Source organism: Coturnix japonica, chromosome 4, assembly GCF_001577835.2.
Source record: "Coturnix japonica isolate 7356 chromosome 4, Coturnix japonica 2.1, whole genome shotgun sequence".
In the NCBI taxonomy this organism is placed as follows: Eukaryota; Metazoa; Chordata; class Aves; order Galliformes; family Phasianidae; genus Coturnix; species Coturnix japonica.
Genome location: NC_029519.1, coordinates 8635186 through 8655618, shown reverse-complemented (window position 1 = coordinate 8655618; position 20433 = coordinate 8635186). Strand labels below are relative to the sequence as shown.

At 42.7% G+C, this 20433-nt stretch overlaps 1 protein-coding gene across 2 annotated transcripts in view; it reads right to left on the bottom strand.

The window, feature by feature from the left end:
• HDX (highly divergent homeobox) overlaps positions 1-19542 on the bottom strand; it is a 30867-nt gene extending 11325 nt beyond the window's left edge. Inside the window, exons 1-6 of one of the 2 annotated variants that reach the window (XM_015860514.2) lie at positions 19353-19542; positions 18404-18545; positions 15871-16017; positions 12572-13693; positions 9250-9303; positions 2431-2577 (exon numbers count right to left, since the gene is read on the bottom strand). In XM_015860514.2, the coding sequence (XP_015716000.1) occupies positions 2431-2577; positions 9250-9303; positions 12572-13693; positions 15871-16017 (1470 nt within the window). In that variant the 5' untranslated portion in view covers positions 18404-18545; positions 19353-19542. The remainder of the gene's footprint in view (positions 1-2430; positions 2578-9249; positions 9304-12571; positions 13694-15870; positions 16018-18403; positions 18546-19352) is intronic. The other variant, XM_015860515.2, reaches the window with a different exon arrangement.
• Positions 19543-20433: the final 891 nt, after the last annotated feature.

Genomic DNA, 20433 nt, shown 5'->3' with positions numbered 1-20433 from the left:
AATATATATATATTATATGCTATATATTTTTGTACAATATATAGCATTTGGAGTGGCAGTAAATAGCACTAACAACTACATGGTTTAAGAATCAATCTGCTTTTCTTTTTTTTTTTTACTAAAAAATTCTGAAAAAAAAGAGGCTCCTGGACAAGATAGATATGACCAGTCCTTTTATGTACTTTTCAAAGCAGAAATTCTTTCATTCAACCTACTGAATATGTCACAGAAAATGAGTGTATTTTTACAGTATAGCAAAATGGGAAAGAGAAGTTCTAAGCTTCCACACAGAGCACATGCTATGCTTAAATGTGAGTACGCTGGAGCCATACAATGATGAGAGCACGAGCAGAACAGTATTTCCCTGTAGGCAAAGAGTAGTAATTCCAATTATATCCTTAAAATATTACGTCCTTAAAAACTTCAAAAAACACCTGTAAAGTAGATACGATCAGACTCACTAAACCCACTTACAACAGCCAATAACAAACTCAGCAGCAGCTTCCCCTGATGACCAGGAGGAGGGAAGGAAGACAGGACAGAGGCTGGGCAGAAGCAGCCAGTGTATGTTTGCTGTGAGTAAGGCTGTAGGTAAGTAGGCTGACAGGGAGACAACTAAAAGTATGATTATAGCTCTGCAGTGATTGAGGTTAGCGTGTCAGTGCACTAGAGAGATTCTAGGTTGGAACCTTCAGAAAACCCACGTAATGGAAAAAACACAGACTGAACACTCCAAGTTTTTTCACATTGTTTCTTGATCATAAGCTGGATCTAGACTATGCCGAGGCCCCCAAAAGAAGCTGTTAATCAGATAGGATTAAGCAGCCCTTCTGCTGCGTATTTCTGCATAATTACTAATAACAAACTGTCAGTAGTGCAGCATGAAGCAGGACCAACCTAAATCTCACTACAATTGTATGTCTGTCAGTATAGAGAAACCTGAGGCAGAGGTTAGTCTGATACTGGTAACAATAATAGTTACTGTGAATAAAAAGAAATTTTAGTTCGCTCATCCATTTATGTGTGCACAAACTGCAGAGTTTGATGGAGCTCATCTGAATGTGCTACAGTGGTCCTGAAGACAAAAATATTTCAAGAAGATACTAATAAAACATCTGCACAAAACTTCATACTGCTGTTCTCTGTATGCCAAGAAAGGAACAAAGGGAGACTAAACAAGTGTGTCAGTTTTCCTCTTATCCAGGAGACCATTTTTGCTGCTTTCAGTGGAAACAGCTTCACTCTTCAGAAAGTGAATTGAAGAGCTTAGAGGACATGGAAAAGCTTTGCTCTCTACAGAGAAAAGAACAGTTCCTTTAAGCCTCCAAAGAAGTGCAACTTCATTTTTTCCTAATTCAGATTCACTCAGGAAAACAAGCAATTCAATAGCCAGAGTAATGTTTGCTATTGAAACTAATTTGGTACCATATTGATATACCAACCCAACAGATCTTCACAAGAGTTTCAAATAAAGGCTCTTATCTCTCCTGTTTTGGTAGCGTTTCATCTTTTAAGTACAATCATTTTATCTTCTATTAAACAAAAAAATTGTCATGCCTTTTCCTTGTATTTTTCATACACTTCTCAGGAGTTTGATTGCTGTCATCCTCTTTTCCTTTGACTTCAGGTTTTAAGGGGGAGATGGAAAAAGAGCAGTCTGAAGGCTGAAAGGAGCAGTCACAACTGTCATGCCCATTAAGATTGGAAAGGACGGCTCTAATCATATTTTTGTGCTGACTTTCAAAGACAGTCAGACTATTTTCTGAAGAACAGAAGCACTGAGCGAAAAAGAGACCAGCGGTTTTAGAGTGATGTCTGGTAATTGTGAATACAGTGGCAACTACATTCAAACTTCCCCACCTTTGGAGCAGACAGTGCAGAATGACTCTCAGCAAACAGGGTATCTACACTGAACATGTACTTCCTAAAGCAACCCTTCCTTAAAGGCATGGACTATCAAATTGAAAGGACCCAGAATTCTTTACAGTACCCCTCACCCTCTATCACATCTCAACCCAGCTTCAAAGCAGCCTTGGAAAATAAATTTTATTGCTTAAAGTTATTTTTTCCTATAAGTATTGAAAAATATATTTCCTGTAACTCCAGGAGGACTTTTTTGTATCTTAATCCCAATATAAATGACAACACTTCTCATTCACCCAGGATATCCCTAAAAACACGCAGGACTTATTTAAAACTTCACTTGAATCTAAACAGAACGTCAAACTGTTTGGAGTGCTACTCCTAGTCCTGATCAATAAGACTCTTACCTGAGGGCTTTTTTCTATATATAGACTACAGAAAGAGCAAGAGAACACTTCCCAACATGGTCATTCATTATGTAACATGTGAAATCTATTTCAAGCTTCCTCATGAAATTTTTAAAAGCTTTCATCTGTCCTATTTTTGCTTCTGCTCTGGATTTCTTACCCGCACTATTTCACAGTCAACGTTTAATTCTGCAGCAACAGCTTCAATTTTCTCTCTGCAGACTGAGCCCAGGCTGGTCATGCCATTGTCCCAGTATTTCTTTAGGGTCGCTAAGTCTCGGTCACTGAATTGGGTGCGGTCCTGTAACTGTAAGAGAAAAAAAATATAATAGAATACTATTAGATTAAAGATCCTCATACTGTTCATTTAATTTCTGGAGGTCTTGCATACATATGTTACACCGACTCAGTGGCTTTTCTTCTAACTCACCCTTAAGTATATTTAAGTTCAGTTTCTTATCCAGGCCAGTACAGCACACCCTGGGATTTACCTGAAAGGCTGTTGCAGTGTTACAGTGAGTTTAAAGCACTTTAGCTTTGCTCCAAACTCCACCTGATTTTTAACTTGTTTTATCTCCCTCTAAAAGGTCTTACTGAAAATAACTTTTTCCACTTGTGCTGTTTACTCTCTCCACCCAGTTTATGGAAATTATTCCTTAAGGCTTTTCAAATTTCTCACCCTCCCCCACCTAAAGTTCTTTTATCTTACTGCAAACTACAATACATGCATAATTCAAAGGATTCTGAGCTCCTAAAGGGAATACTTTAATGTTTATTTGGTGAGCTTCAGAGTTTAAATTGGTTCTACAGTTTATTTGCAACCTCCCTACCTCTTTCTGTATATTTATCAAAATAGGTGATAGTACATTGCTGATAATAAGCAGTGAAACCGAGAAACAAAGCCTAAACTTCCTGCTAATTCTTCCTACCACTTTTATGGGCATCAGTCTAACATAGCTTTAAAGCTTTATCACTAGCTCTTAGCCCAGAATTTTAACTAACATTTCCAGTTTCTTTACACCAGCCCATGTTTGTTATCTCTCCGGCCATCAGGAGCACACAAACTCAACTATAAAGTGCATTAGTAAGTAGTCATCACATGTGCCGAATTTGTCCCCATTTCAGCTGAATTTTGAAAGAAATAATCTTCTCTCACCATCCAGCCACTGACACGCTGGGCAGGAGCCCAGCAGCACCCAGGCAGCCAGTGCTGGAGCTGCGGCCATCCTGTGCCCAGCAGCGCCTCAGGAGCACTCCCGCATTTCAGGGCTGATGTAGGACAAGCAGCAAAGTGCAAGGAGTGGACCTCACCTTGTGAACACACTGCTGAACTGAACTAAATCCCTCATGCACGCTCACTCCTAAGAAGATGCTGGTTATCCTCACCTGACCTATGCTCTGACTACCTACAAGCCACCTTTAAAGAATGACGTGGTCATTTCCCAGATCACTGTGACAATCTCTCTTCTTACAGTGGCTGGCAAAGCAGATTGTAACTTCTGAACAGAGCTGCATGAGTTCTCTCGTTCTGCATGGAATGGTCAGGGAGAGGCAGCCAAGCACTGAGAAAAGGGAAGGTAGAAAGGAACACAACAGCAATGCTCACTACAGAAGGAGAAACAAGACACTCTGGCCTCCCCCACTTTCTGTGATGGACCAGAAGCTTAGGGCAAATTCTTCTTCTGAGGCATATTGAGTGTTTATTAAAAATAAATAAATACATAAAAATCACTTGTTATTGCCAGAAAATTCAATGACAGCCCTGCTGCAACAATTCACTGCTCAAAGAGCACTGTATGATTTTCACTGAGGTTGGAAGTGATCTGAATGCCTAACCAACCCCAACACCTACCATGGGCTGCTTACCCCCCACCAGCTCAGCCTGCCCAGGGCCCCATTTAACCTGGCCCAAAGCACCTCCATGTACATGGAACCCACAGCACTCCGGGCAGCAGTGCCAGGGCCTCACTGCCCTCCCAGTAAAGAATTTCTTCTTATAGTCTAAGCTAAACTTCTCTTTTAGAAGTTGCTCAGCTTTTGCATGCTAAATACACGGATACAGTTTTTCCTCATACTTGGGAATAAGATGACAACACGTATTTTTGCTTCCTGGTTGCTCTTGCAGCTGCTGTCACATCAGGTACTTTACCCTTCCTCTTTCTGCTGAAGGACTCGTGCAGCAGCGCATGAATCACACTGATACCAATCGCAGGTCAGACAAGGGAATGGAGAACAAGCTTTTCCAATCAACTGATATGAATGAAAAACAACATGCATGCGAGAGTCCAGAAAGCAGCAGCAAAACTGAGAGGAAAGAAGTTTGAGTAAATAAATGGTGATATTCTTTAGAAACACAGGAAGTAGGAAACAAAAGCTATAATCATAGAATTGTCTGAGTTGGAATAAATTGACCCTTAAAGGTCATGTAAGCCAACTCCCCTGCAAAGAGCAGGGACACCAGCATCTCCATCAGGGGGTTGAGAGCCTGGTCCAGCCTGACTAACCTCAGTATCTCCAAGGGGAGGACTGAGACTTGAAATCTTACCAGTGCCCCCTATCAAAAGACATTTGGCACCTGGGGGCTCAGTCTGACCAACAGGTCACTATGAGCAGCAGATCCCTGCACATTAAACAGACTGCAGAAGCTGCCTGCCTACACACTTGCTCCCCACAGACGTGGGCTACACTGCACCAGCGAGCACAAAGGAAGATTCTATCCCTGACTTACACTGCTCTCACTGCTGGGATCCACCTCAGCCCATAGGCTTATTAAATGTACATAACATAAAGCTTGTCCAAAACTCAGATCCAGACTGACTGCTTTCTATAAGTGACCATGCAGTGTCTTTGCAAGGATTTCTTACACAAATAACATTCAATTACATTATCATCCCCTTGACAAATACTGTAAGTTTGACTTCTGCATTATACACTAACTCAAGATTACTTAACACTTTCACGAAAGGTGGTGTCTTTTGTGAGGAAATAAAGAGCAGAATTCCTACCATGAGCATGGATCTACTTCCATCAGTTTAGTTAATACTCCTATTTAGTATCATCAGAGAAATGGGGGAAACAAAGAAGAAAACATACAGCCCTACAAATACCACAGCATTGACGGTGATGCACCAGTTGCCACAGGGAGGAGAAAAAACAATTAAACAAAAAGGATAACACTGAAAAGCTTCATCTTCAGGATGAAGACAATAACTGAAGACAAGTCAGTAATTCAGTTTCTAATTTTAACTTCATTATTACAAATATTGTGAATTAATTCTCACATCCTTTCTTCAGACTCACTAGTTGCAGATTTGAGGCCCAAATTTACCCCTGAGAGCATCAGCTGTCTGTGAAATACTTCACATTTATCAGTTCTGTTGTCCACACTTTGAAAAGCAGAGAGAAGCTTCTTCCAGCAGAAAATAGCCCATCAGCTCACAATGAAAGGCAATCCTTGCGAGCAAATTGAATCAGCAGTTCTGCCAAGCTCAGGGTTAAACCCCGCTTATCCCCTGACCTCCCGAGTGTAATAACAACATTCTTATAAGAGATGACCCAGTTTATTATAGGCATCCCTGGCACTTGGCCAGGCCCCTCATAATACCCACCATGCCTGCAAGATTCGTGGTGCAAATGTAGGGTCTGTAATTGGTACGAATAATTACATTTCAGTGAAGTGCCCTTAGCCCTTCACTTATTAGCACCTGCCTTTTTTATATCATTTTTTATGTGCCGAAGTGTCTTCCAACCTCAAGACAAAGAAACACACCTGAAGGCCCCCAGCAAAACAGCTAGGAGTGTGCTGCTAGAATTGTTACCACCAGTCTCATTCATAGAGCAGAAGATACAGAGAAGGACACAATCTACAGAGCCTTCAGATGGGCTCATGCTTAGATATGGACTGCAAACCATTACAGCTCATGTACCGCCAGTATGCAACCCCAGATCTCTGGAAGAGACTTTTTGCACCTTGTTCCACTATTTCAGTAAGCCTGATGTTTGCTCAGAGGGAGGCAGGACTAATAAATATTTCAATGCTGGCATACGGTTTTAAAATAAAAAGGCTTAACAGAAGTGCACTTGGTTTTAACCCCTGTGGGTTCTCATTTTACTTTGACAGCCACCCAGAGATATACTTTTTATCGATGGCTGTAGTTTTCATGAGCTTTTTAGAAAACACCCCAACAAGGAACTTTCTTCAGCAGCTCTACTGACATATCCACACCACCAGCTGCCAATGCCCTGTTACCCCAGCAGTGCAAGTTCAGCTGGTGGCAGGACTCACAGCAAGATGGAGCTGGATCTGGTACTTTACCTGATCCAAAGTGTACAACTGTACTGTGACAGACAGAACTTTAATGGCAGAGTCTCTAGAATTTGATTGAAATTGGCTATAATAGCCCAGTGATCTAAAATCAAAATGCATATATTCAGGACTGAAGCCCTCCACTTACTTCATAGTACAAAACTCCGTGTTTTTTGAAAGCCATTTACATGAAAAACAGAGTGATAGTTCTATACTAATATTCACTACAGTCAGGATTACATCATTCTACAGCAAGAGTTTCTGTAGAACTGCACAGTTATTTGACTCGATGCAGCTGAAGGACAAGGAGATGAAAACAAATTACAAGGCAGAAGATTAAAACAAATTCAAAGCATCTAAAACACAATCTTCTCTATTTTAAACAAAATACAGATCAGCCTTTTTGCTGCTTGAATGGTAGTAATTGCCATAATCACAGTTCTACAACTCCGTGTGTTCTATTTCTGTTTCCTTATGTTCTTTCTTCAAAAGAATCTCACATTTGAAACTGAAGTTTCCTAAGAAGTAGGAGATTTTCCTCTTGTTTCCTTACACCCCAGTACACGTATCAGTTTTGGAGCACCAACCCCACAACAACCTGGCCTAATTTTTCTGTTCACCTATTAAAAAAATAAAAGTTCTGAATAGCAACTCACAAACCATCCAGTTCCTTGACTGCTTATCAACTCACTCTACGTAGATTTGTCTATGGAGAAGTCCAACGTCCCAATTTAAATCAGATAAGGGTAAATACTGCCATCAGAAGTAATTTATCTGGAGTGACTGACAGAAAGGGGGGATGCTTTCTGTCCTGCACAGCAAAGGAGATACTTCATTAATGGTTCACTCTGTGCTGCAGAGATGGGTGCCTTGAAGTCTACCCGCTGCCTTCTCAGTCGTAACATAACCTTCCTGAATCATCTACTGCAATCGCTTACATCTGCATTTGCCAGTTGGGTTCATCCCCAGATGGCAGTGCAGCCTTCGTAGAGCAAAAAGAGGGGAAAATAAATAAATAAATCAGTCTAGTGTTGCATCCTGGTTGAAAGGGAATAGGAGAAGTAAAGAGAAAAAGAAACAAATTCATCTACATAGGGAATTCAGAGAAGAAATTGATTGGAAAAAAAATGGTTTACATTGTTAAATAGGTGATTAAAATTACAGTTTATGGAGAGAGGCAATGCTTAAGCAGCAGCTGATGTTAATGGAAAAGTCTTTCCCTTAAGTGGTCCAAATATCTAAAGCTCAAGCTGGAGAAATGCAAAGTTGCAGCGCTTACCTCCAAAATAAGAGTGGGAGTATGGTGCGCTGTGGGGAAAGACAGCTATCCTTGAAATGCCAGAAGGAAGGGGAACCACCAACCCCTTCCCAGGAGACTCTACCCCTGGAGAGATCTCACTTGCAAACAGTGAACAGACTGGTACTGTAACTTCCCCTGCTACAGAAGGACTCAGTCAGCAAATCTGTAGCTCATTAGGAGGTAAAACGTCCCAGATATCTGCAAGAAAAGATGTCAGCTGCTCACTGAGCTGCTCATGTGCCTGCCCAGGCTTCAAGAAATCCCACACCCACATGTGTTTTCTCTCACCCTTCCCTATCGTACACACACTATTCACACTGAAGCCTAAGTGGCAAGCTAATTACCCAAAGTCCAAGCAAATGCTTTGTGCCTCATTAGTTTGTACATACAGAAAAGAAGAAATTGATAGGAAAAATGTAATACACTCAATCATTATTCCCTACTGAAAAACATTTCTGAGTTTAAGTCTGTCTGTTGTGAACATAAAGTGTCACAAAGTCTGAATGATAGCAGAGAACAGATAAGTCTTCTCAGAAACAAATTCCATGTTTAGAAGCATTCCTAAACTATACTTTTACTGACTGTCAAAAGTTGACGATGTCCTGCCTGAACATTATCCACTGACATTAAACTGGGGACACAAGAGGAGATACAGTAACGCTGTAGTTGAGGGCTCTGCACTAGACCAGGACATAATGCGCCACACATGGCTGCAATCAGCATCAATAACTCTGCCTTCCTGCACCAGCACTACTCATACCACCCAGGGATGGAAAGCGTACAGGAAGGGGCATTTTGGCACTATGGTGTCATAATGAAGTAAGAGTGCCAATGTAAAAACTCGCATCTGGTTCTTGCTGCCCCACGCTCCTCATTGCTCCCAGCCACGTGATCCTGCTGCTCATCTGATCCCAAGTACGTTCAGCTCTCATCTAAAACCTGGAAAAATACAAACTCAGCAGTAGGAAGCTCAGTGGAAGAGATATATGTATCTGACAGGTCAGATGCTTAACTTGAATTACCTGCCATTAGACGCCAGCACCAGCGCTACGGCTGGGGTGGCAGTGCACCTGTAGGGAGTGGGGGTGGAATAAATTCCTCCTTTCCAACAGTGAAGTGTTGTGAAACCACCTCAGCCAGCTACTGAGACTGTACTTGAGGGCACTGCCTGCCTGCTTGATGTTTGAAAAGGTCATTAAGTGATAGTGGGATGGCGCCTTGCAGAAAAAGGATACAATCTCAAGAAAACTTGTACATGGAAGAAAAAAAATAATGGAATGTACAACAAGACTTGATATTTCTAAAAATGCATTTAGATAAACTTCTCATTCCTGTGTTTGACGTATTAGATGCTTGAATGGAAATATACTTACTGCTCTTTTTCTGGAACAACCTGTAATCCAAGGCACAGTAAGGTTTCCTGAAATCTGTAGAGAGGAAGGGGAAATCAGAACAGAAAACAACAGCAGCTTAGGTTGCAACAATAACAAACAGTGAGCAACTTTCAGAAGACTTCAATACTGTGCATGTGGTTCTGATAACAACATTTAAGATAAACTCTTTAAGATTTAAAAGCAAAACAAAGCCACACTTAGCATTACTGTTACAGGACTAAAAACAGAACTGCTTCTTCTCATGAGAGTGACAACACAACGGCAACTCAGATACTTATGTACTTTTGCTATCTCAAAACTTACAGTTCAGAACGCAAGTTTACATTTCACAGCTGTACAAAGCTTGTAAGATTAAGCAGACCATTGTTAGACACAGGCCTGATGTTTAACAGAACTGTTGTATCTTTCAATTATGAGAGTTAAACTTTCAGAATGAACAAGAAAACCAACCCACCAGGCCATTGGAAACTGAATTATCCAATGTCAAACACCAGGAATCTGCAGAGTAGGAGAAAAGCTAAGGACATGAGGCTAATGAAGGAAGAGGAATGGGATGAAGGTGAAGGTTAGCTCCCTTGCTTCTCATTGCTCCTCCATCATTCTCAGACGTCAGTCTGGTTAAAAAATAAAATCTTTTACTGTTTTCCCTGGACATGTGCAGTGTTTTATAGCCTGGAATATTTTAGGCTTATTTAGGATTCTATGTCAGCTTCTGCTACAGACGAGCAATGCTTCAGAGAATAAACATAGCTCGAGGGATTAATCAATCTCATGTCATTACACGCGCTGTACATGAAGAAGAAAAATCTCCTCCTGATGACCGTATCAGCTATGCTAAAGTTTCTGTATTAGGGAAATTCTCTAATAATGAACCTTTCAGCATGGGTATGATTAAATATAGAACACCTGGTACAGTTTGTCTATCGTACAGAACCTTCATTCTCCCAGCTTTCAGATGAGTGCTGAGGGCTACCCAATGGCTGACTCTCATTGCAGCACAAGGAGAGTTGAGGAGAAGAGCTAGAATTTAACACTTTTCCCTCCTAAGAGGAAGCCTGCGGCAGCTTTCATGTCTAAAATGGCACTAAAAGTGATTGTGCAGTACAAGGTTCCTGCACAGCCTTTTCCCAGTTCACCTGTGGATTCCCTGTCCCAAACTCCCAGCACTGGGACAATTCAGCCCCCCACCATCCTGAGCTGCTGCACATCTAGGTGGAAGCGGAGGCAGCAGGCAGTGCTACTGCAGCCTGCTGCTCTCCCCAGCATTCCCACGTGCTCTCTCTGATCACACCTCTGCAAGCACCCTTAAAGCGAACCACAATAATAAAGAAATCTATACTATATATATCCTACTCTGCTGTACTTGCTGCAAGGCTTAGAATTTTCCCTAGAAGAGCATGGGGCTAAATTAGATTACCAGTGCTTCAGTGTGTGTAACAAAGTAATTAAAATAAACCCACACCCACACTTTCAACAGTATTTTTGCCCCTTAGGGCTGGGGAAGGAAACTAAGGACAAATCCCTATTCAGCCCTGAGGAGCAGCAAGAACAGCCTCCTGCTCAATGAGCTCAACGCCAAACTAACAGAAGTCAGTAGGTTGAACAATTTGCTTAGCAAAACTGCTCAGGCATTAAAATCAATCATTTTACTAAAAATTATTTCTAGGTTACATTAAGATGAATTTGATTAACCAGCTGAATTAGCTCATTGCTAATTAGATGGCCCACCAATGTACAACAGTAATTACTTCATCAAAACACACATCACCCGTTCCTGCCTTTAAAGAAACATCTGCTTGGATGTTTAACTACTCTAATGATCACGTAACTCAGGTTTAATCTATTTTTAAATTGAGGAAGACGTCCCTGTGTTAAGGGTTTTCACTGTTGGTGCTGCTCTGAAATGAACTAGAACTCTCAACCAAGGAATGCAGTGATCTGAAGTCAGAGTCACCATTGATTCAAGGCAGTTCAGGATCTGTCCAGGTTGCAGGCCATTTTTCCTCTGCTGTTTCTACATAACCATGACATGCCTTAAGACCAACAGAACCGTGACATGCCTTAAGACCACAGCTTTTGTCTTCCCCAATAAATTCTGATATTGAAAGGAGCCATCAATATTTCAGAGTGGACTGCTACAGCAACAAATGCATTAATAGCATCCTTCCCAGCTCTTCCAAAGTTCAAGAGTGCGTTAAGGGTAATGGATGCCAAAGGAAACAGAATTTCCCTCAATCCAAGGTATATTCCTAAATCCAAAGGGCAAAGGGTTTGTGAAAGACTCACATGGAAGTCAAATGGTGTAAAGAATTCCTCACCAGACAATAGGTACGTCATTGTAACAGAGGGCAAAAGCATCAAAGAAACAACAACAAAGTCAAAGAGCCATCCCTGATCCGATTCATACCATATCACATGGCCAGATAGAATGGTTCATGATAGGTGACATTTTATCTATAGAGTGATTCGGGCCCTTTCAAGTACTCAACTTACAAAAGGTCACAAGTAAGGAGTGCCAGTGTCCTATTTACTGCACAGAATCCAGACCAGAGCAGTTCTGGTGATTTCTGGTGAGAAGGGGCACTTACAGTCTTTCTAATTCTGACAGGACATAGGAACAAGTCAGAAAGAAGAGGGGGAAAAGAAAGAGACAGAAAAACCACCATATATTGTATCGTTCCCTATGCTACTCAGCAACACACATTAAAATATGATGTATTTCTACGTGGTTCATTTTCAGGATAAATTAAAACAGAAATAGCATGGAAAAGCAATGAGTAATATAACAGCCTGTCAGTCATAAGAGTGTCATAAGTGACAGAAGAGCTAATCCAACTTGACATTAATAAGGGCAAGCAACTGTACAGCACATGGATGACAGTGTGATCCCACATTCTGCCCTGCGCCACATGCAAAGTATGTCTGCAGAGGACCAACAAAGGGTACAGCTGTGACATGCACTGGTAAGGCAAGTCAGGACACATGGCTTTAGCACGCATCAGCAATCACAGGCATGATCCCCCATATAAATAAAGTTTACCCATTGAATACAAAAAGCCCACACTGATCTTCAGTATGAGACTACCCACTGCAGCCTCAGGCTCAGCTACCCAGACAGAAGTGCTACAGTATTACAGTCCTACCTTCACTTTTAATAAGGAATTTCCTCTGCTGAAAGACAAATTGAGCACAGCCTACAGAAATACAAACCTACCACTTATTAGCTCACAAATTCCAAAGACAACAGTACTTATCTACGACCTCATCTTCAAGATTTGCAGTCAGATAATTGACACATTACCTGGTAATTATTTTGGTTTTGTGACAGCCTCAGTTGATTTGAAGATGTATAATGAGGAGAAAAAGTACTTCTTGATGTATTAGCACTGTTGTACAATGTACTGGATGTGTGTAATGAGGTCCGTGCAGGCAAGTGGTAGTCTCTGCTGTGATACAGCACACTGTCAGGCACGTCCCTGGCATTCGCCATTTGAGAACTACAACTCACGTTTCTTCCTGGCCCAGACAAGGTTGCACTTTGGTTCTCCACTCGAACAGAACTGCTGCTTTCACAGTATCTTGAATAGCTTTGTATTTGCGCTCCCATGGATGCTAGCTCCTCTTCTCTAGCATATTCATCATCCACATCTCCAGTTTCCATCGCAATGGACAGAGAGCTGCCTTCCACTGAGCAATGCTTCTGTGCTGTACTTCCTCCCACTATTCTCTGAGGTTGATCTGTAACCGCCAGAGAAAACACCTCGCGGATCTCCAGGTTCTGTGTGCTACAAGAAGGGTCCCTGGCGTTAGCCCTTTGTCCAGGGGGCACATGCGAAGCAAGAGCTGCGTGTTCTGGTTTTTGTAACCTCTGACATCCCATGAGTTCAGCTTTACAGGGTCTGTGGCATATCATTGGTTTCTGAGGTAACACCAGCTCTGCAGTTTGTACTGATGAACCACCATAGCTTTTTTTCGTGTGGCTGTATATGGAGTTGGCAGAATTCAGTACGCTTGTTTGTCTAGATAAAATAATAGTTTTTTCCCCTACTAATAGGGAAGCATTCTTACAGTGTGGTATTTGTCTCCCTATAGGGATGTGCTGCTGCTGAAAGTCTGCATCACTTTTTCCCGGTAGTCTTGAAATAGAGGTTTTGTGTATTTCTGCCATTGAAGCATTTGTTTGCTTGGTGGATCCTTGCCTACTGGATGAACTAGCAGGACTGTATATACCAGTAACTATGACATCGTTATTAGAAGAGGTCCAAGAAGACTGCTGACTTTGGGATCGAGCGATATTTACCACATTTCTAACCGTTGCTTCTGGTGGTACCGAGGGCGCAGAAGGGGCAGTCCCTGGGGGAGCACCTCCAGATTCTACAGCACTCTTGCTGCTCATCTTCCTTCTTTTATTGCCAACCCACGTCTGCAAACAATAACAAAGCACAAAATAAGCAGAAAACATTAGGCAATTTTAAGCACATCTGATGACATGTTAAGTGTTGAAGTTGAGACCTAAGTTCACAGACCCATAAATCATTTAATTATGCAGATTCTGAACAACTCAAGGTAGAAATCCACATCTCTCATGCTTGGGACTGATGTAGCAATACACGTGAGAAGCCATTTTGACTTCAAATCTCCAGTTTCTCAAAATCCCTGAGACTGCATCATGCCTCCTGTCCCAAAGTTATCCCTAAGATTAATTCCACTAATTCCCCCAAGTATCAGTTTTTACATGTAGCACTTTGGGATGCCAAACCTTCACTAAGATATACCACTAAGTTTACTTCTAAAAGAAGGAAGATTCTGTAACCAAATAACTGACAGACACAACTCTCAGAACTGCCTTGACCAGAAACTGTTGCTTCTTGAATTATGTCTAAGAGGAAGAAGAGAACAGGAACGAGTCCTTCTGATAAAACACTTCTGTCAAATATTCAGACCTACAACAGATTTTCTGGGGCAAAATACACTCCTCTGTTTTAAAGAAATATCTTGAAACCTCTGATCCTCTTTACTCGTTCCTTGTCCAGTTTTCCAAGATGCCTAATTTGAAGCATGGTTTATTGCATCAATCAAATCTCAGTTACTTGTTTTAGAATCCTGCTTTACAGAACTAAGTTGAAATACATGAAATCAGAGTCTCAAGTCATTTCCTTTTATTGCTTAAAACAAATTTAGAAGATCAAATTTATTTTTCATTATTTCTTCTCAGTCAGCAAACTTTTAAACCAGAAATTATTATTAGAGACACTGCAGATTTTGAGCCAGGAAAAGAGACACCACCCCCTGAATTTCAGACTGCCCCATAATCTACGTACACCCCAACAGAGAAGTCTGAATTAGAGAAAGGTAAGATCATTAAAAAAATATTACAAATAGTCTGTTTCCACTGCAGTTAAGAAGGAAGACTATATGTTACGGAAAGAAGGGCTCAGCAAAGGAAGACAACTAAAGAAAAAGGCTATGACACATCATTGCAGTGAGGGTAATAGAGAAGGGAATGGTAATAGGAAGATGGAAAGTGAATGAGGAGTGCAAACAGAGGAGAGACTGGCTGCCTCCTCTATGTCTTTGAATCAGAATAAAAATAGAAAAATAAACTACACCACCAGCAGCAGATTCCTGTTACAACTCTCTGTCTGTTGCACTGAGTTAGAATCTATGGGTGACTTTCAGAGCATCCAGAGCTGAGAACATAAGCTGAATATTTGCATGGAATCTTGAGAGAGGGGAATCTGGTTAAGAATTAAGGGGCAGGAGGGGCTGTTATTCTCAATACACCATAGGTACACATCTAAGAAGAATTAGACTGGTCTCACTTTTTCCTCTTTGATGCCCAGTGCCGCAGCACCTACTGCTAGCTGCACTGCCACTGTCACTCTTTCAGTTTATGCTCCATGGTTTCTATTTCTCCTCCAAGACAACAGCCATTTTATTGTCTAGTGTTTCATAAAAGGATTCTTATTTCCCTTCCCACGGGATTCACAGAATGCAGAAGAGCTCCTGTTAGCACTGCTGATGTTCTACAAGAAAACAATGTACTCGCTGTAAATAACAACATGTGACACAATATTTATGACTGTGACACGGAATATGAATGCGGCAGCGTTTTGTATGAAAAACCTTGATATTTTTCCTCCAAACACATCAGATCATAGAAATTGCTTTACCTTTAGAATAGTTTTCTACAAACATGACCTTTCTTTGTTACAGTGCACTGCACAAAGTTTCCACAGGGCAATTCCATTTGCAGTTTAACTTAAAAAAATACAACCAACAAGAGACATCAATGAGAGACAAAAACAGAGAAAAATGAACACAAACCAGAACCAACAACCAAACAAACACTCCTTGTGCCATCCAGGCACCTGCTTAACACAGCAAACACGTGATGACATTTCAGAGAGAACAGGCTATCAACAGGCTCAATGGATACAAATGCACACGCCATACAAGTGTGTAGTCTGACTCACAGACACACAGGAAGACACTTCAGCTCTCTGAAGGTATTTGATGCAAAGGAATGAATGCATATAACTTGAAAATAACTAACTTACAAGTAACTTACACACAAATTTGGAAAGCCTCAGCACTTACCCTGACCACACTGAAATCCAGTTTTGTTTCTTGTGCACACTGCAATATCAGCTGAAAGCAATTTTTACTTTGATTCGTCATTCCATTTTCATAATAACGCTGCAATATCCTTTGTTGTTCTACAGTAAACACAGAACGCAGATTCATCTAAAAAGAAAAGAAGATGCTCAGAAAGTTGGAATACATGCCGTAACACCTGCAAAATGCACAAGCTCTTATTTATGCTTGTGATAATGTTAAGCACTGACATCTTTGCCTTATGCAATCCTTTACCAATACTTTCATGTCCTTTCAGAAGTAAACAAAAACCCCTAAAATGTCAATACTGTTATAGTCATTATTCCTCCATGACAGACTCAAGTCCAGCAGGTGAACTACATGTTTGGAACACCACTGGCAGAATTCCATAAGAAAGTATTGTATCGTATTGCTAAATCCAAGAGCTTCCAATGTAAGACAAAATCTTTTACTTTCACTTAAAATAAAGAGGGAAAAACGGCATTAGGCAAAACAGAATAATACCAGCCATTCCAGCAATACTGGCAGATGTGTCCCCTCCACTAACAAAAAGAGATACATGATCTGAAAGAAGAATGAAGGTTACAGTCTGGCACCAGGAGTTCCCAGGGCCAGTCATCTGTACTGCTCCTGCTGTGTCAGCACTGGCACTTTGCAGCTGCAAGGTCGAAAAGATCAGGGACCAGAACTGAAGACCAACTCGAAAGACAACCTCAAACTAACAGAAAGGTTGTATGGGGTGTGGACCAGCTCCCTGCCTGGGAAGCCACCGCTACGTGGGGCTACGGTGGAGGCCCAAGGGCCCAGGCAGCTCTTCAGCAGCAGTTCAGTGGCTGTGTTAGACCAGGTACAGCTTCATCACACATTAACATCATGCCTAAGATTAAAAAAGGCAAACTGCATAATGTTACCAAGCGCAAATGAATTAATACAGAAGAGATTCCATAGTGGCAAAGTGAATTTCACGTTAGTTATGTGCTCTATGGTTATCTATTCTGATTTGAATTACTGCAATCAGCAAGTAAAGCCCCTTGCAACATTTCCAAAACAGGCCCTTTATTTTGTCTTAAATAGAATGGAGCCAGCTGAGACAATGCACTCCACTGTCCAGAAACAGCCCACATCGGACTCTGTGCTTTGGGAGGAAGAAGGGGAAGAAAAAAAAGCCATCACCCACAAGTTATTTTTAATACTTTAAATATTCACTTCAAAATAAGGCAGAACAAATGGAAGACTCCTTAACATAATCTTGCAGAAAATAAAGTGGATGGGGGGGACCCTTTGTAGTTACCAAGCTTCTAATTGCTATTTTTGGACATTTCAGATGGAAAGTAGTAGAGTGGAAATAGGCCTAATCCCTGCAGAACATCTAATGGAGCAAATAAAGAAAATCATTAAGGGTTTAATATCATTAAGGGTTCAAAAGCACAGGCAAAAATTACTGCATTCTTTTCAGTTCAAGAATCAAAGATGGTTTTGTAATCACATTTTTACCTCTGTTCCTAATTCTTACTTCATATTCTCAGTCAAGTGCATGACTACCAAAGTAGGGCTTTGCAAGTGTTATGTGCTTCCCACAATCTGTATTTTAGTTACTTTCAAGCTGGGCAAAGGAGAGACTTGCTTTGAACGTTGTGCTGTTGAAAGGCATTGGTTGAATAACAAACAAATAAAGCTCATAAAAATCTACTTCATAACATTAAGATCAATATTCCAACCTCCCACGAGGATACACAGGATGATGCAATCACCAGCTGATTTATGCTACCTTTAAAGAACAGCATCAGGGTGTGTAGAGTTGGAAGGGACGCACACGGAGCACTGAGTCCAAACCCTGGCTCCACACAGGACCACCCAATATCCAAACCCTGTGTCTGAAAGCATCGTCCAAAAGCTTCTTCAGCTCTGGCAGCTTGCGGCCCTGAGGAGCCTGAATGTGAGCTGATTTTGACTCAATGCTGACCCCCTCCTGAGGGCCCCAAAGCAATTGGCATGGCCCACATTACACTGCTGTGGCTACTACTTTATGAATCTCAGCTACTGAGATTTTGCTAAATATGCAATCTAATGTGATGTGTGAGCTGTTCATAGCAAGGCAGGAAACAGAAATTCTTGCAAAGACCTTAGATTACATTGAACAAGAGGAAGGAAATCAGGAACCAGGTGGTTAAGTCATTAGCTTTCTCCTTTTAACTTCCTAATACCTTCAAGAAGTATTACCTGTTGAGCATCAGTTTTCATAGCTATACAGAACAAGACATTAATTCTTACATTTTCTTTAATATCAGCATTTCCTGACTGTTAGTAGAAATATACGCAAACTGGAGGTAAGTTATAGAGTGCTGACATTACCTAGCAGTAAAGCAGCCACATTACCATCAAGGGAATCAGTGGTTCTATGTCTCCATAATGGATTTGGTATCATTCAGGACAATCTCTGTAACTCCAAAGGATGCAATCTCCTTTTCCCAAGTTGCGTACCTACAGAGTACACCAGTTTGTTTAGATTTCTCACCTTTATCTTGAACTGCAGGGCTCCAAGTTAGAAATCCACATGGATTCTTGTCATCATTTAATCTTCACTCGTCAAGCTTAGAAAAGACACATTGGAGCTCTTCGGAAAGGCAGGTGTCCAGCTGGTGGGCAACGCATTGAAACTGAAACGAGAGTTAGTTTCAGAAGAGAATGAAGATGGCAATGTATCGCCCTTCAGTTCCTTCAAGATTGCTGGACATGAGCCTCAGGAAGCATAACCCTACTGACACATTTCAGCCTGTCACACTCGCTCCTCATCAGAGGAGCTGAAGGTTATTGCTATGGCTGAACTTATGTGGACAGCAGTTCTTTTCCCAAAGGATTCACCATCTCTGCCTTCCTGTGGCAAGAGTAGGAGTGGGGGGGGACGTGGAGGAGTAACGGCCGGTTGTTATGAGGTAACACTGCGTTCTGTTTATGAGCCGTACGCTGTGTGGAACTGCTGCGCCCCACACAGGGATCAAAGCGGGCAGACCCAGAGATACACTTTAATTACATCCATCTTTACATGATAAAACCGCCTCGGTTTAACACACAGACACGGCAGGTCACAGCTGCTTTTAGCCGGTTTCTCGCTCTTTTCACCCGAGCATTACTAAGAACACGAACACCACGAGCACACAGCACCGCCCGCCCCCAGCGCCGCTGTCCCAGCCTGCAGTGCGCATTGCGCAGGCGCAGCCTTCCTCCCTGTGCCGCGGCCCGGTCTCGCTCAGTCCCGCCGGGAGAGGCGCAGTGCGCGTGCGCGGCCGAGGCGGGTCTGCGCGAGAGCGAGAGCGAGCCCGCGCTGCCGCCCTCCCCCACCGCCAGCACAACGGGCCGGGCCCAATCCCGCCCGCACGGCCGCACCGCGGTCGCTTCGCGGGCCCGGGCCCCCCCCGGCCGCACCCCCGGGCCCCGGGATCCGGCCGCCACCCGGCCCCGCTTACCGTGCTTACCGGGGGGCTCCGGATTCAGCCGGTTTCGGCTGGGTCGGTCCCGGCGTCACACAATGAAATCAGCGCCTCCGATCATTAATTCTCATCATGATCGTGACGTCAGCGCAGACAGCGGCCAATGGCGGCGTGAGATCAGCGCCGGCCGGGACGGTGCTCGCCCCCGCCCCCCGACCCGGGGGGAGCCGCCGCCATCAGCCCCTCAGCAACCCGCAGCACCGGGACCGGCCGCAGCACCACAACGGGAGCGGCCGGGGGAGGGGTAGTGAGCGCTGAATGGTGGCAGAGCGGCGTTGGTTGCACTTTGCAGCCCTTGGTGCAGCTGTGCGGATGGGGAGGTGTGTCCCGTTAACATCTATAAGATAGCAAAGGATTGCCATTACGTGGAGAAAAGAAGTTTTCGTAGCTTAACATCAGTACGTGTCTCATTGAGAGCCCACATGTGCAGCACTTGGGTGCCTCACAGTGCCCCAGCAGCTTCACCATCGTCACACGGTGCCTTTGTGCCAGTGCACGGCATGAAGGCAGCACTGCCAGCTCTGTCTGCAGGCCCTGTGTCCCTGTAACACAAAGCTCGACGCCCTCAGCCGTGCCATGGGCTGCGTGCTGTGGTGCAGCACGCTTGGAATCACGTCAGTCTGCGTGTATTGGCTCCGATGGAGCAGTGAGAAGCCACAGATTCGAGGCCCTGTTGTATTAATAGATGATAACCTTCGGGCTTCCCCCGTCGCTGTCTGGCGTAGTTCACAGGTCCTGATGTGAAATGAATGCAGTTAATTTTGTGCCTCGATGCTAATGTGGACGCGTCAGATGTGCAGGGCTGAATCACAAGAGGTGGCAGTGGCAGGGAGCAGGGAAGCAGTCAGTACGTGTGTACAGCTCTTGGAATATTACCATCACTTACATTTTTAAACCAATTCTTTATATACTTAACTCTGCTTCTGGCCATCAATGTTCTCTCTGGGTTTCCATCTAACAACAAGCTGTGTGTCCACTCACACATAAAGTTTGTCGTCCAGGAGTACCTTTCTGTAGTTGAATAGTTGTTCATGTTCTGTCCACACTGAAATTACTT